The sequence below is a fragment of the Lynx rufus genome, unplaced genomic scaffold (assembly GCF_022079265.1).
Source record: "Lynx rufus isolate CCGP_SWC_20201006 ecotype Redwood Valley unplaced genomic scaffold, mLynRuf1.p SCAF_18, whole genome shotgun sequence".
In the NCBI taxonomy this organism is placed as follows: domain Eukaryota; kingdom Metazoa; phylum Chordata; class Mammalia; order Carnivora; family Felidae; genus Lynx; species Lynx rufus.
In genome coordinates, this window is record NW_025814832.1 from 9,058,116 (window position 1) to 9,071,037 (window position 12,922).

At 43.0% G+C, this 12,922-nt stretch overlaps 2 protein-coding genes across 2 annotated transcripts; both read left to right on the forward strand.

Annotated features, from left to right (window-relative positions):
* The first annotated feature begins 611 nt into the window (after positions 1 to 611).
* LOC124513321 (C-C motif chemokine 2) lies at positions 612 to 1,997 on the forward strand. Its single transcript, XM_047081194.1, has 3 exons — positions 612 to 687; positions 1,431 to 1,548; positions 1,892 to 1,997. Exons 1-3 carry the CDS (start codon positions 612 to 614, stop codon positions 1,995 to 1,997), a joined length of 300 nt encoding a protein of 99 aa, XP_046937150.1.
* Positions 1,998 to 11,001: 9,004 nt separating this feature from the next.
* LOC124513284 (C-C motif chemokine 7-like) lies at positions 11,002 to 12,420 on the forward strand. Its single transcript, XM_047081128.1, has 3 exons — positions 11,002 to 11,077; positions 11,808 to 11,925; positions 12,315 to 12,420. Exons 1-3 carry the CDS (start codon positions 11,002 to 11,004, stop codon positions 12,418 to 12,420), a joined length of 300 nt encoding a protein of 99 aa, XP_046937084.1.
* Positions 12,421 to 12,922: the final 502 nt, after the last annotated feature.

Genomic DNA, 12,922 nt, shown 5'->3' on the forward strand with positions numbered 1-12,922 from the left:
TCTACGGTTATAAAATCCTATAGTTTGGCTCAGCTTCAACTGTGCCACCATCCTGGATTTTAAGAAGCAAATGGATTTATTATGCTGCTGGGGAGTCCACCAAGGCCTCGGGGCCCCTTCCTGGCTTGAAAACCCCACGGGCTGTTGCCTAAAGGTTGGCTAGAGGGGGGCGTGAGATGCTGTCATCTCTCGTGATCTCTGTTTCCTTGCTTCCTTTTCAACCACAGAATTTTCGCTTCAGAGAAAGTGGAATTCTTAAGAAAATCCTGTTGTGTTCACATCTGTGGTCGCTCTGGACATAACTGTACCCCACCCGCCCCACTTCTTTTGGTCTTAGCAGCAAATGGAAAAAGTGTCCAGTCCAGACTCACGACTTCCCTCCTGCTTCCTGGAAACCTCCCAGGGCACTATCCTTGCTCAGCACGTTTATGACTCCACTTTGTCATTCATTGAGAATGATGCTGCCCTGGGCCAAACTTTCTCTTAGCTCCGCCCTCTTTACTTTCCATAAAAAGTAGGCAAAGCAGCCAGAGGAACCAGAGGAGCAGAGAAGCTGAGACCAGCTTGGAAACCTCCAGCTCTCACGCCCAAGCTCCTCGCTCCCTGCAGACATGAAGGTCTCCGCAGCGCTTCTGTGCCTGCTGCTCACAGCTGCTGCCTTCAGCCTCCAGGTGCTCGCCCAGCCAGGTAAGCCCCTCTCCCCTTCCCTCTGAAGCCCACCACCCCATCTCTGGGTTCTCATAATCAGGAAAGTCAGAGAAGGACACAGAGGGAGCCAGATCACACAGCTGCTCCGGGGCAGAGCCTGGATGAGAATTCCAGCCGTGGACCCCAAATCCAGTCCTCCCAGGACTCCAGCTCTGTAATCACACCCTCCATGTAGTTACTGCCCCGGCTCCTTGCAACAGGGGTTGGGGACTTGAATCATCAAAAAGAAGGGGACTCTGGTGGAGAGTGTGCAGGGTATCTCCAGATATGGTGGAGGGGAAAGGAGGAGACCCAGAATCTGGTCTATGCTTCGTTCGGTCCAGCACCCCGAGGCAGCAAGTATCAGAGAAACTCACAACTTGGAGCCTAGAGGGGGACCCATAGCTGGGTTCCCTGAGCTGATCTTCTCTGAACCTGATAATTTGGATTATTCACTACTTCCAGGATCAGTGATTAATGATACTCCCAGGAATTATCTACTTTTAACAGCTCCCCCTTCCCACCGCTCATTATCAATGCTATATACCCATTATAAAGCAGAGGAAGCTGAGTCAGCATGCCATTCTAGCTCTGAAGCATAGGCAGAAATATTGGGATTTATGAATTCTACCTCTACTCCTGACTTCCCTTCTCCTGCTCCTTCCTACTCTTTCTTGCTATGATTAAGATCAGAAGAATCTAACCCATCCTAACATGCTTTTTCTTTGTGGTTCTATTTCCAGATGCAATTAATTCTCCAGTCACCTGCTGCTATACACTCACCAATAAGAAGATCTCGATGCAGAGGCTGGCGAGCTATAAAAGAGTCACCAGCAGCAAGTGTCCCAAAGAAGCTGTGATGTAAGTGGAACACACCAGCCCTCCCTGGGCCAGTTCTTCCTTGGGTAGCAAGGGACAAGCCTTACAGACTTAGAGAGTTAGGCCATCTAATCTCATCCTCAAAGGTGCCCAGTGGGAAAACTGAGGCCACAAGGGACAAGGTGACTGCCAACATCACTCTCCATCTGAGTGCTTACACAGACCCTCCCAATTTCTTTAGCGGGAAGTCAGGACGCCCTGATGTCCTCTCTCCACCTGCCTTCCTCTTCTTGTTCCCATGGCAGCTTCCTGGGGCAGAATGGGCTGTCGTCATAGGCTGAGATCTCAGTGGAACTCTATCTGACTGTGTCCTCTCTCCCTACAGCTTCAAGACCATCCTAAACAAGGAGATCTGCGCTGACCCAAACCAGAAGTGGGTCAAGGATTCCATGGCGCACCTGGACAAGAAGACCCAAACTGCAAAGCCTTGACTACTCACTCTGAAACCGAAGAATCTAAAATTAATTTATTTTCTTCTAGTTTTCCCTAAATGCCCTCCTGATGTTATTTTATTATAATTTCAAAGACTACAAACTTTGTTTATTGATACTCACACGATGCCTGAAGTACTGTTAATCTTATTTAAGTTATTGATGTTTTAAATTTATCTTCCCTGGATACTAGGGTTTTGTTTTTGTTTTTGTTTTTGTTTTTGTTTTTGTTTTACATATGGAGACCAGACAAATTGGTTTTCTCTGGGAGGGGGGGAAGTTCCACCCCTGGGATGGTGTGAGTGTCCTTGCAAAGACCATTAATACAAAGACTATGTTTTAAATTCTAAAGAATTGCTAGAAATGCTATTGTGGAGATATATACTATATAACTATTGATCAATATATAAATATATATTTTTGTACAAAACTGCCTTTGGTGTTTTCTTGAAAGAAATTAAAAAGCTGAGTGTAATCTTGGTGATTAGGAGGGAACATGTTTGCAGAGGGTGGGCTTGTGTTGGGAGGAGTGACAATGTGGCTTGGCCCTGGTCTTTTTCACTGGGTAGGCAAATCTGAGTGCCTATAGAAGAATCTTTAAGTCAGGACCCAGTCAAGCATTCCAGCCCTACCACTCTAGTCCCCAAGACCATCTGTCCAGATCCCAATTACCCTTGTCACCCTGTCTCCTTAGCAACGCCCCATGTCCTTTCTCACAGCCCTTGACCCCTGCCCTCAATCTCTCTCATCATCTACTACTACTGCCCCCTAACTGGGATACTTGCCCCCAACCTCTCCCCCTCCAAGTAATCTTCCAACTTGGAGTAATACAGACACTGCCAACTTTGGGAAATCAAGGAGAAACTGAATGACCACTGATAAGACAGTCAGATTCAGATTTCATAAAGAAGATATGGCTTGAACTTCTCCTTGATGAATACATGAGATTTTTCTAGAAAAATTACAGTATCATTTAGAAGAGGAGAAAGAAGAATGGAGCCAAATACCTGGAGGTAGAAATGATGGTGGTGTGTACATCAAAGAGGGTGAAAACCAATCAGGTGGGAGTTGGGGTCCATGTCGGTGTCAAGTGTTGGGGAAGTTTAGACAGAAAAGTTGGGAAAGGGTTTTGAATGTCAGGATGGTAAGTCAGTACTCAACTTCATAGATTGAAAGGAGATGTTGACAATGTTTGAGCCAATGAGGAAGGACATGCCATGTTCAAAGATTCAGAGGTGAGTTTCAGTAAATGTAACTTATTGGCTTCATACACGTTTGGAGAAGTATGGACAAGGGAGAGGCTACTGTCATGATCCAAGAAAGAGATGATGAGTGCTTGAATATGGAGCCCAAGAAGCAGCTTTGGAGAAGAATGAGCTAGGTAGAGTGAAATGCTGTGTGTTGTAGATGGAAGAGAAGGACCTGTGACCTAAGACTCAGAAGCCCTTTCTACAATCCACATTCTAAGAGACAGTTTACCTGAAATCAGAACGTGCTTCTCTTCACCACTATCCCCCATTTCAATCCAAGGAGCACAGGATCATCCATTTATATGGATGGATCTCTTTTCCCTGAATGTCCACCTAAGGTCTGTACTTCCTTGCATGGCATTTGACCTACCTGTGAGGCATTTGACCCATCTAAGCACAGGCAGCCCTTCCACTTAAAGAAAGCAGATCTCTTGCCCTATTGAATAAATTCTGCATGGTGATTTTGCAGATTCACCAGTCTAGTCTGGTGGTGAGATGGCTACTGTATCAAGCTAGACCAGGCAATGCCTTCAGCAGCTGGGGAAAACCCTGGCTGGCAGGGACACTCGAGTTCTAATCCCAGTCCTGGCATTGACTCACTCTGTCATTCAGAGCAGATTGGGTATTCTGAGTTTCCATCAGTAAAATGGGGGTGATAATGTGCTACAAATAGGAATTTGGCAGAACCTAGGTTCTAGGATCTGGGAGTGTGTGTGTTGGAAAACCTCCATCTCCAACAGTTGGAGCTGGAGATGAATAAAGGGGATTCTGCTTCCATATTCCCAAGATAGTCCAGGGTCCCTGGTTCAGGCTGAGGGATTCTATCAAACTCCAAGCTCCCCAAAGTGCCTTGATACATCTGTCAGAAGACAACTTATTGGCTGCTTTTTATGGAACTCTCTGACCCATCTGCCAGGTCCAGTAGCCTTCCCTGCTTCTCCTCCACTCCTCCAGTCTACATCCTTGATTGCCAAGCAGGACTAAATCCTCAGCTTCAGTGGATGCCAGGGTGGCAAAAGGGAATGGAGTGCGAGCAAATGGGACATCCACATACAGTTTAGGGAGCGTCAGACCCTCTAAAACCAGGCAGATTTGTGATGGAGGGTCTGGAAGGAGGGGAGGCCGAGGGAGAGGCAATCCATGTGCTCAAGCCCAAAAGCAATCCACTCACATTCTCTTTCCAAGCCACATCTATTCATTTTCAGGAAATCTTGAATCTATTTTTTTTTTCTCCAGCTAAGCAAGGGAGTCCTTGCTCCTTGCATGATAAAACTGTGAACATGAGGCGCTGGCAATAGGCCCTGGTTCAGGAGGCAATGCCAAGTGTGGTGTATTCATTTCCTGTTGCTGCCAACAGTCTGTTCCAGGAAATCTAGGCCTTTTCTATCACGCTCGAAATTCTTCCAGCCTGTGCTCATTGCCCAATTCCAAAGTCGCTTCTACATTTTTTAAAATATTTATTATGGCAGCACCCCATTTATAGATATTCCAGATATCAAAATCTCTTTTAGTTTCTTATTGCTACTGTAACAATTTATCATTAACATAATGGCTTAAAACAACACAAATATATTACCTTATAGTTCTGGAGACCAGAAGTTTAAAATGGGTCAGTAGGGCTGCATGCCTTTTGGAGGCTCTGGGGAAGAATCTGTTTTCTTGCCTTTTCTAATTTTTAGAGGCCACCTGCATTCCTCATGGCCCCTTTCTCCATTCAACATAGCTTTAAGGTGGAGGAGGAGTGAAGCTACAAGGGATCAAAGTTTTGATACTATTGAAATAAAGATGGCATTAACCTGAACCATGTTGTTATACATGATAATTGTAGTCAGAGCGACTACTATGAAAATAACTAAAATATACAAAAGGGAATAAAATGGTATACGATAAAATAGTATTATTTATGTATCACAAAAGAAAACAGTAATGGAAAGAGGACCGAAGTCAGTGAGATGGCCAAATAAGATGTCCCTTGCTCATATCTCCCCCTTAACAGCAATAATTTTGCACCCATGCAGGGACAAAAGTGCCTTTTGGGAGCTGTGTGATCCAGCACCATATGCCAAGGAAGAAGTCACCCATTCATTCATCAAGTCAAAAGCATTCAGATATTGGTTCTGGCTGTGGAATCTGCAGGGACCTCTCTTGGCTGTATTCTGGGAGTTCCTGGGGAACACTGTCTTGGACAGTCACCTACAGATGGGAGAGCATCTACCAAAGTCCAGATTTTTAGTGGAGAAGTTCCAGCACGCTGTTGGAAAAAAATAAACCAAGTTTGGATGCATTGGAGAGGGCAAAAGGAACAGTCTGACATTACCTGCATCACTCCTTCTCCAAAGTGGCACAGACCAGTGCCGAGAGAGACCCTCTCAGCCCTTGATTTCTCCTGTGGGGAAAGTGAGGGCATTTGGGGTGCGCTTCCCCAGCTCCCCAGCTAGGTGGAAGCTGCCAAAGAGATCCATTTGTTTTCTGTCTCATCCAAAGTACTAACTCATTGAGCTACATGACTCAGGGAACAAAAAGAGGCTGACAGGGCAGCAGGTAAGACTTTTTTAAGGCATTCAAAGGGCATGGATCCTACTAACTGCACCACAGACTTCATCAAGAAGCCTGCCCACAGGCCACTGGAGACATCTCACTGGCAGATCCTTTTAACTGGCCCCACGGGCACCCTCAGCACTCTATGAGCTTCACCGAAACACCCCTCCCCAACCTGCATCTGTTTCCCTGCATCTGTGACTGCTCCTGACAAGGGCAAGAGCAAGCTTTGACAGACAGCTAGTGGTCCAGCACAGAAAACCACCTGCAGCTGTGATCCAGGGAGAGACCATAAATGTGAGCTTTAGTTATGCCCTTGAGGAAGCAAGACAGACTGTCAGCATTCAGCCTGGTGTATTGCAGGACTGAGAGAAGGCATACAAGCTTAAGAACTCTGTCACAAGAAGGAGAAAGAAGAATGGAACAGACATATCTATAGAAGTTCTGAGAAAGCCTCAAAATCCCTAGCAGGGCTGACAGAAGGAAGTTGTCTCCCAAAGCCAGTCAGCAAAGACTAGAGGAGAGGGGCACCAGGGTGACTCAGTCAGCTAAGCTTGTTAACAAGTCAGTTAACTCTTGTTTTTGGCTGAGGTCATGATTTCATGGTTTTGTGAGTTCAAGCTCCATGCTGGACTCTGTGCTGACAGTGTGGAGCCTGCTTGGGATTCTCTCCTTCCGTTTATTTATTTATTTATTTATTTATTTATTTATTTTTATTTTTTTTTAACGTTTATTTATTTTTGAGACAGAGAGAGACAGAGCATGAACGGGGGAGGGTCAGAGACAGAGGGAGACACAGAACCGGAAGCAGGCTCCAGGCTCTGAGCCATCAGCCCAGAGCCCGACGCAGGGCTCGAACTCATGGACCGCGAGATCGTGACCTGAGCTGAAGTCGGAGGCTTAACCGACTGAGCCACCCAGACGCCCCTCTCCTTCCCTTTATCTCTGCATCTCCCTTACTTGTGCTGTCTCTGTCTCTGTCTCTCTCAAAAATAAATAAATAAACTAAAAAAAAAAAAAAGACTAGAGGAGGTGACTGCTGCTTCTTCTTCAAATTCAAAGAAACAAAACAAGACTTCGAGGAATATGTAAAATGAAAGAAACATGACACCACCAAAGGATCACAATAACATTCCAGTAACTGACCCCAAAGGCATGAAGATCTATGACTTACCTGAAAAAGAATTTAAAATAGCCTTTTTAAGGAAGCTCAATGAACTACAAGAAAACAGAGAAAGTCCTTTCAACAAAATCAGGAAAACAAAACATCAACAAAATGAGAAGTTTAATAAAGGATAAAAAGCATTAAAAAGAAGAAGTTGTGGAGCTGAAGATACAATGAATGAAATAAAGAATACAATAAACATCATCAACAGCAGAATGGACCAAGGGGAAGAAAGAATTTGTGGAGAAGACCTTAGAAATTATCTAGTCAGAGAATAACAACAACAAAGAACGAAGAAGACTGAAGAAAGCGTATGTGATCTCTGGGATATTATTAAAAGAAAAAAAAATCTGTGAATTATTGGAGTCCCAGAAAGACAGAGAGGGAGAAGGGGCAAGAAAACTTCTTTAAAAATTTTTTTTTTAACGTTTACTCATCTTTGCAAGACAGAGAGAGACAGAACATGAGCGGGAACAGGGCAGAGAGAGGAAGACACAGAATCTGAAGCAGGCTCCAGGCTCCGAGCTGTTGGCACAGAGCCCAATGCAGGGCTCGAACTCACAAACTACGAGATCATGACCTAAGCCAAAGTCGGACGCTCAACTGACTGAGCCACCCAGGCACCCCAAGAAAGCTTCTTTAAAGAATTAATGTTTGAGAACTTCCCAAATCTGGGGAGAGATTTCAATATCCAAATTCATAAAGTTCATCGGTCCCCAAACAAACTCAACTTTAAAAACTCTTCTCCGAAGACATATTGTAATAAAACTGTCAAAAAAACAGAGACAAAAAGAGAATCTTAAAAGCAGAAAGAGAAAAGAAACTGGTCACTTACAAAGGAACTCCCATAAGGTAATCAGAGGATTTCTCAGCAGAAACTTCACAGTCAGGAGAGAGTGGGATGGTGTCTTCATTACCATTAGACCTGCCTTATAAGAAATGCTGAAAAGGGTTTTTCGAGCTGAAATGAAAGGATACTAATTAGTAACATGAAAACATATACATCACACTAGTAAAGGTAATTAATAGTCAAGTTCAGAATACTCTAATACTGTAATATTATACTGTATTAACCATTTTACTATAAAGGCTAAAGGACAAAATTATTAAAAATAATAGCTTCAATATCTGTTAAATGTTACACAATGTAAAGAGAGGTAATGTAGCATAACAAACATAAAAGGAGAGATATAAAGGTAAAGGTTTTGTATGCAGTCAAAGTCAAGCAGTCAGGCATAAAATAGCTTGTTGTATTATGTGAGCCTCATGATAGCCTTAAGGCAAAAAAAAATCTACAGTGAATACACAAAAAAGAAAGAGAAAGGAATCAAAAAATACCACTATGAAAAATCATCAATTCACAAATGAAGGGAGCAAGTGAGATAGGAGAAAGGAACAAGGGAACTACAAAATAGAAAAAAGTAAGATGGCATTATCAAGTCCTTACCTATCAATATTCACCAAATGTGAATGGACTAAATTCTCCAGAAAAGGCATACTGTGGCTAAATACATTTAAAAATTATAAATAAGACCCAACTATATGCTTCCTACAGGAGACTCACTTTGACTTTACAAACACACATAGGCTCAATGTGAAAAGATGGGAAAGATATTCCAAAAGAGAACAGGAATGACTATACATGTAGCAAAAAATAGACTTTAAGCCAAAAACTATAAGTGACAAAGAAGATCATTATGTAATTATAAAAGGGTCAATTCATCAAGAGGATATAACAATCATAAATATAACTATACCCAACATTGGAGAAACTAAACATATTGAGCAAATACTAACGGATCAAAGGGGAAAAATAGATCACAATAATAGTAAGGGACTTTTATACCCCCTTCAACAATGGATAGATCAACCAAACAAAAATCAGTAAGGAAATGTTGGACCAGAAGTACTTTGGATCAAATGTACCTTACAGACATATATAGAACATTCCATCCAATCAAATGGAATGTATACAGAATGTACATCCTCCTTAGTCACACACAAAACATTCTCCAATGTTACATGATAGATAACAAAGCAAGGCTTAGCAAACTTTAAAAAGATTGAATTCATGCCAAGTATCTTTTCCTAACACAATGGTATGAAACTATAAATCAATAAGAGGAAAACTGGAAAATATGCACATATGTGCATCCTAAACAATCAATGGGTCAAAGAAGAAATCCAAGGGAAATAAAAAATATCTTGAAAGTAACAAAAATGGAAACACAACCAACCAAAACTTATGCAACACATCAAAAGCAGTTCTGAGAGGGATGCTTGTAACAATGGATGCAAACATTAAGAAAAAAAGAAAGATCTCAAATAACAAACCTAACTTTATACCTCAAGAGACAACAAAAAGGGCACACTCAGCCCACAGTTAGTAGAAGGGAGGAAGTAATGAATATCAGAGCAGAAGTAAATTAAATAAAGACTGAACAACAATAGAAAAGATGGACAAAGCCAAGGGCCTCTCGTCAAGCCCCTTTTTCATTAATATCATCAGCGATTGGTTGATGAGCTTGTAGTGTGTGCATATAAACAAGGGCAGGTTGAAACAGCAAACAGACAACTGGTTTTCAAAATCTAGTCTTTAGATCCTTGAGATATATATGAGAAGAGAGGTTGTGAAGACTCCTGTCTTAGCTTCCAACTGAGCAACTCCACTTTGATTTTATTCATAAGTTTGGCTTCCCCTCTATTCTTTTTATAAGAGAGAGAGAGAGAGAGAGAGAGAGAGAGAGTAGGGGAGAGAGGCAGAGTTAAAAAGAGGCAGAGAATCTTAAGCATGATCCATACTCAGCACGGAGCCTGACGTGGGGCTCAATTCCAGGACCTTGGGATCATGACCTGAGCCCAAACCAACAGTCAGACACTCAACTGACTGAGCTGCCCAGGCACCCCATCCCTTCTGTTCTTTTACTTGTAATAATATTTTCATAGATAATCCGATATTTTAAAAACCACAGCATCCCATGATCTTATTAAGTGCTTTGTAGTTCAGATAGCCTATGAAACAGATAGTGTTTTAAAAACATGTCTGCAAATTCTTTTATGGTCCTCAAATTAAGAGATGTTCTCTATGTTCCCTAACTTTGTACCTGGGAGTCTTAAACCATCATGTAAAATATCCATATCCAGCTATGTGGAGGGACCACTGGAAAGATGGGGGTGGGGGGCAAGAAACTTCCATCGGATCCAATCCCCAGCTGTTTAAGACCTCCCAGCTCAGACACCTGACACTGAGTGAAAGCCTTGAGATGACCCCAGTCTCAGCCATCATCCAATTACAATGATGTAAAAATCCCCGAGCAAGAACTACCTGGCTGAGGCCAGTCAAGTCCCATATCCAAAAGCAAAATCAATTATTGTTCTTGCTTTAAATCACTGTTTTCAGATGGGTTGTTATAGCATTTAATTACTAGATATACAATTTTAGGTATTATTCTAAAAATAGAGAAGTCTACTTTTCTGCTAATGTCCTATTATCTCATTCTTCTTTGGGTTTAAGAAAAGCCACCAGGATTTAAAGCAGTAAAGGATTTTTTTAGTCCATTTTAAAGCCCAGCCAAAGTTTTACTTTCTCTGGAAACTGGGGTCCTGGAGATGCTGTCTGAAAGGAAAATTGGGGAAATCCCTTACATTTCTTTGATTTGGTAACCCTACTTCCTTTCTTTTTCTACATAAAGCGTTTCATTAAAAAAAAAAAAAAAAAAGGAGCCCTTGGTAACAGTCATAGATCACACATTGCCTGGGCATAGCCAGCACCTCACCAACACACCAGAGCTTGAATGGAAAGCAGGCCAGCATCAATCACATTTCTCTCTCATTTCCTAGTATGTTCCTCAGGGGAGGGCAATGGCTCAGCAGATTTACTATTCTATCCTATGATTCATTCAGAAGAACAAAGCCCTGTCATCCACTCACTTTCTTCTTATTCCTGTCTTCTCCCTATAAAAGGCAGGCAGAACCCCCAGAGGAGCAGAGAAGCTGAGACCAGCTTGGAAACCTCCAGCTCTCACGCCCAAGTTCCTCGCTCCCTGCAGACATGAAGGTCTCCGCAGCGCTTCTGTGCCTGCTGCTCACAGCTGCTGCCTTCAGCCTCCAGGCACTTGCTCAGCCAGGTAAGCCCCTTTCTCCTTCCCTTTGAAGCCCATCACCCCATCTCTAAGTTCTCATAATCAGGAAAGTCAGAGAAGGACACGGAGTGAGGCAGATCACACAGCTGCTCCAGGGCAGAGCCTGGATGAGAATTCCAGCTGTGGACCCCAAATCCAGTCCTCCCAGGACTCCAGCTCTGTAATCACACCCTCCGTGTAGTTACTGCCCCGGCTCCTTGCAACAGGGGTTGGGGACTTGAATCATCAAAAAGGGGACTTTGGTGGAGAGTGTGCAGGGTGTCTCCAGATATGGTAGAGGGGAAAGGAGGAGACCCAGAATCTGGTCTATGCTTCATTCAGCCCAGGATCCAGAGACAGTGTTCTGCAGAGGCTGCAGGTATCAGAGAAACTGACAACTAGGAACAGATTGCTCAGAGCCTAGAGGGGGACCTATAGCTGGGGTCCCCTTGACCTGAGGAACTGGACTATTCTATGAGCCTCTCCTAGAAATACCCAGATTTGTCACCAGTTCCTCTTCTCTTCTTAATGAGCTGTGGTATCCTTCCACTTTACAGTCCATGCAAGTGAGAGAGTTTCAAGACAGATTTAGGTACTTCAAGACAGACCTAGTCCTTAGGGATTTAGGGTGGGTGTCTTCCCTTTCCTTTGACTCCTCCTCCTTACTGTTCCCTACTTTTCAAATGAAAGTCCCAGCACACACCCTCAATAGCCTTTGTTGTTGTTGTTTCAACAGAGGGGATTAATAGCCCAACCACCTGCTGCTATAGATTTACCGTTAGAAAGATCCCCATCCAGAAGCTGAAGAGCTACAGAAGAATCACCAGCAGCTATTGTCCCAGGGAAGCCGTGATGTGAGTGAAGCCATGACCACCCACACTCATCCCTTGATCTTGAGCTCCGCTCCCAGACAGTGGATTGGGTTCTATGATAAGACTGAGTTGGAATTTAACCCTCAGATGCTTAGACTAATCCAACCCCAGGAATTTTTTTATGGGAAAAGTGAGTTCAAGAAAGTAAAGAGACTTCCCATTTTCAGCTCCCTGTCCAGACATTGGTTCAGATGTCAGTTCTTTCATCTAGGAGCCAAGATGGCTTCACCTAGGTCAGCAAAAACAGCTGCTTCCCCAGAGGCCCCTTCCTAACCTCAGGCTAATGGGCCAGGCAAGTTTTCCATAGAGTAGGTTACGCTCCCAAGCTGAATCTTCAAGGTGCTCCATCTAACTGCCCTCTTTACCCACAGCTTCAAGACCAAACAGGCCAAGGAGCTCTGTGCTGACCCCAAGCAGAAGTGGGTCCAGGATTTCATGGAGTACCTGGACAAGAAAACCCAAACCTCAAAGCTATGAACCTTCATGCCCACGATGAAGCCAAGTCAGTACTCAGGGAACAATTAATATATATGCCCTGTTCTTTCCAACATGCATTCTGAAATTATTCTATTACAATTCTAAGGAATATGAAATTTGTGTAATAATGTGAATCATGGTTTTTCTTAAGTAGTGTATTATGTCTTCTAAGTTGTTAATATTTTAATTTAATGGGCTCTGGAATTGGATGTGTTTCAAATGCAAACCTTTGGACACATGTCACTTCAGACCCTTCAAAACTACAGGATGCTCCTTCCTCTCTACCTCACTGTAGTGTTGTGAGTATCTGTGCATGAACCAATGCAAATATACATATATTTAATTTTTAGGAGGGGATGTCCCTATGAAACATAATAATATTATAGAACTGAATATTTTTATATGTACAGCTCTTGAACTTTCACATAAAATATGTTTTTGGGTAAAACCTGACTTTGATGTCTTTTTAAAGGATAAGATGAAGCTGGTGGGAGTGCCAGAG

Coding starts and splice junctions, on each gene's coding strand:
- LOC124513284 (XM_047081128.1), top strand. CDS start 11,002: ATGAAGGTCTCCGCAGCGCTTCTGTGCCTGCTGCTCACAGCTGCTGCC. Junction 11,078..11,807: donor CCAGGCACTTGCTCAGCCAG/GTAAGCCCCTTT, acceptor TTGTTTCAACAG/AGGGGATTAATAGCCCAACC. Junction 11,926..12,314: donor TGTCCCAGGGAAGCCGTGAT/GTGAGTGAAGCC, acceptor CTTTACCCACAG/CTTCAAGACCAAACAGGCCA.
- LOC124513321 (XM_047081194.1), top strand. CDS start 612: ATGAAGGTCTCCGCAGCGCTTCTGTGCCTGCTGCTCACAGCTGCTGCC. Junction 688..1,430: donor CCAGGTGCTCGCCCAGCCAG/GTAAGCCCCTCT, acceptor TTCTATTTCCAG/ATGCAATTAATTCTCCAGTC. Junction 1,549..1,891: donor TGTCCCAAAGAAGCTGTGAT/GTAAGTGGAACA, acceptor CTCTCCCTACAG/CTTCAAGACCATCCTAAACA.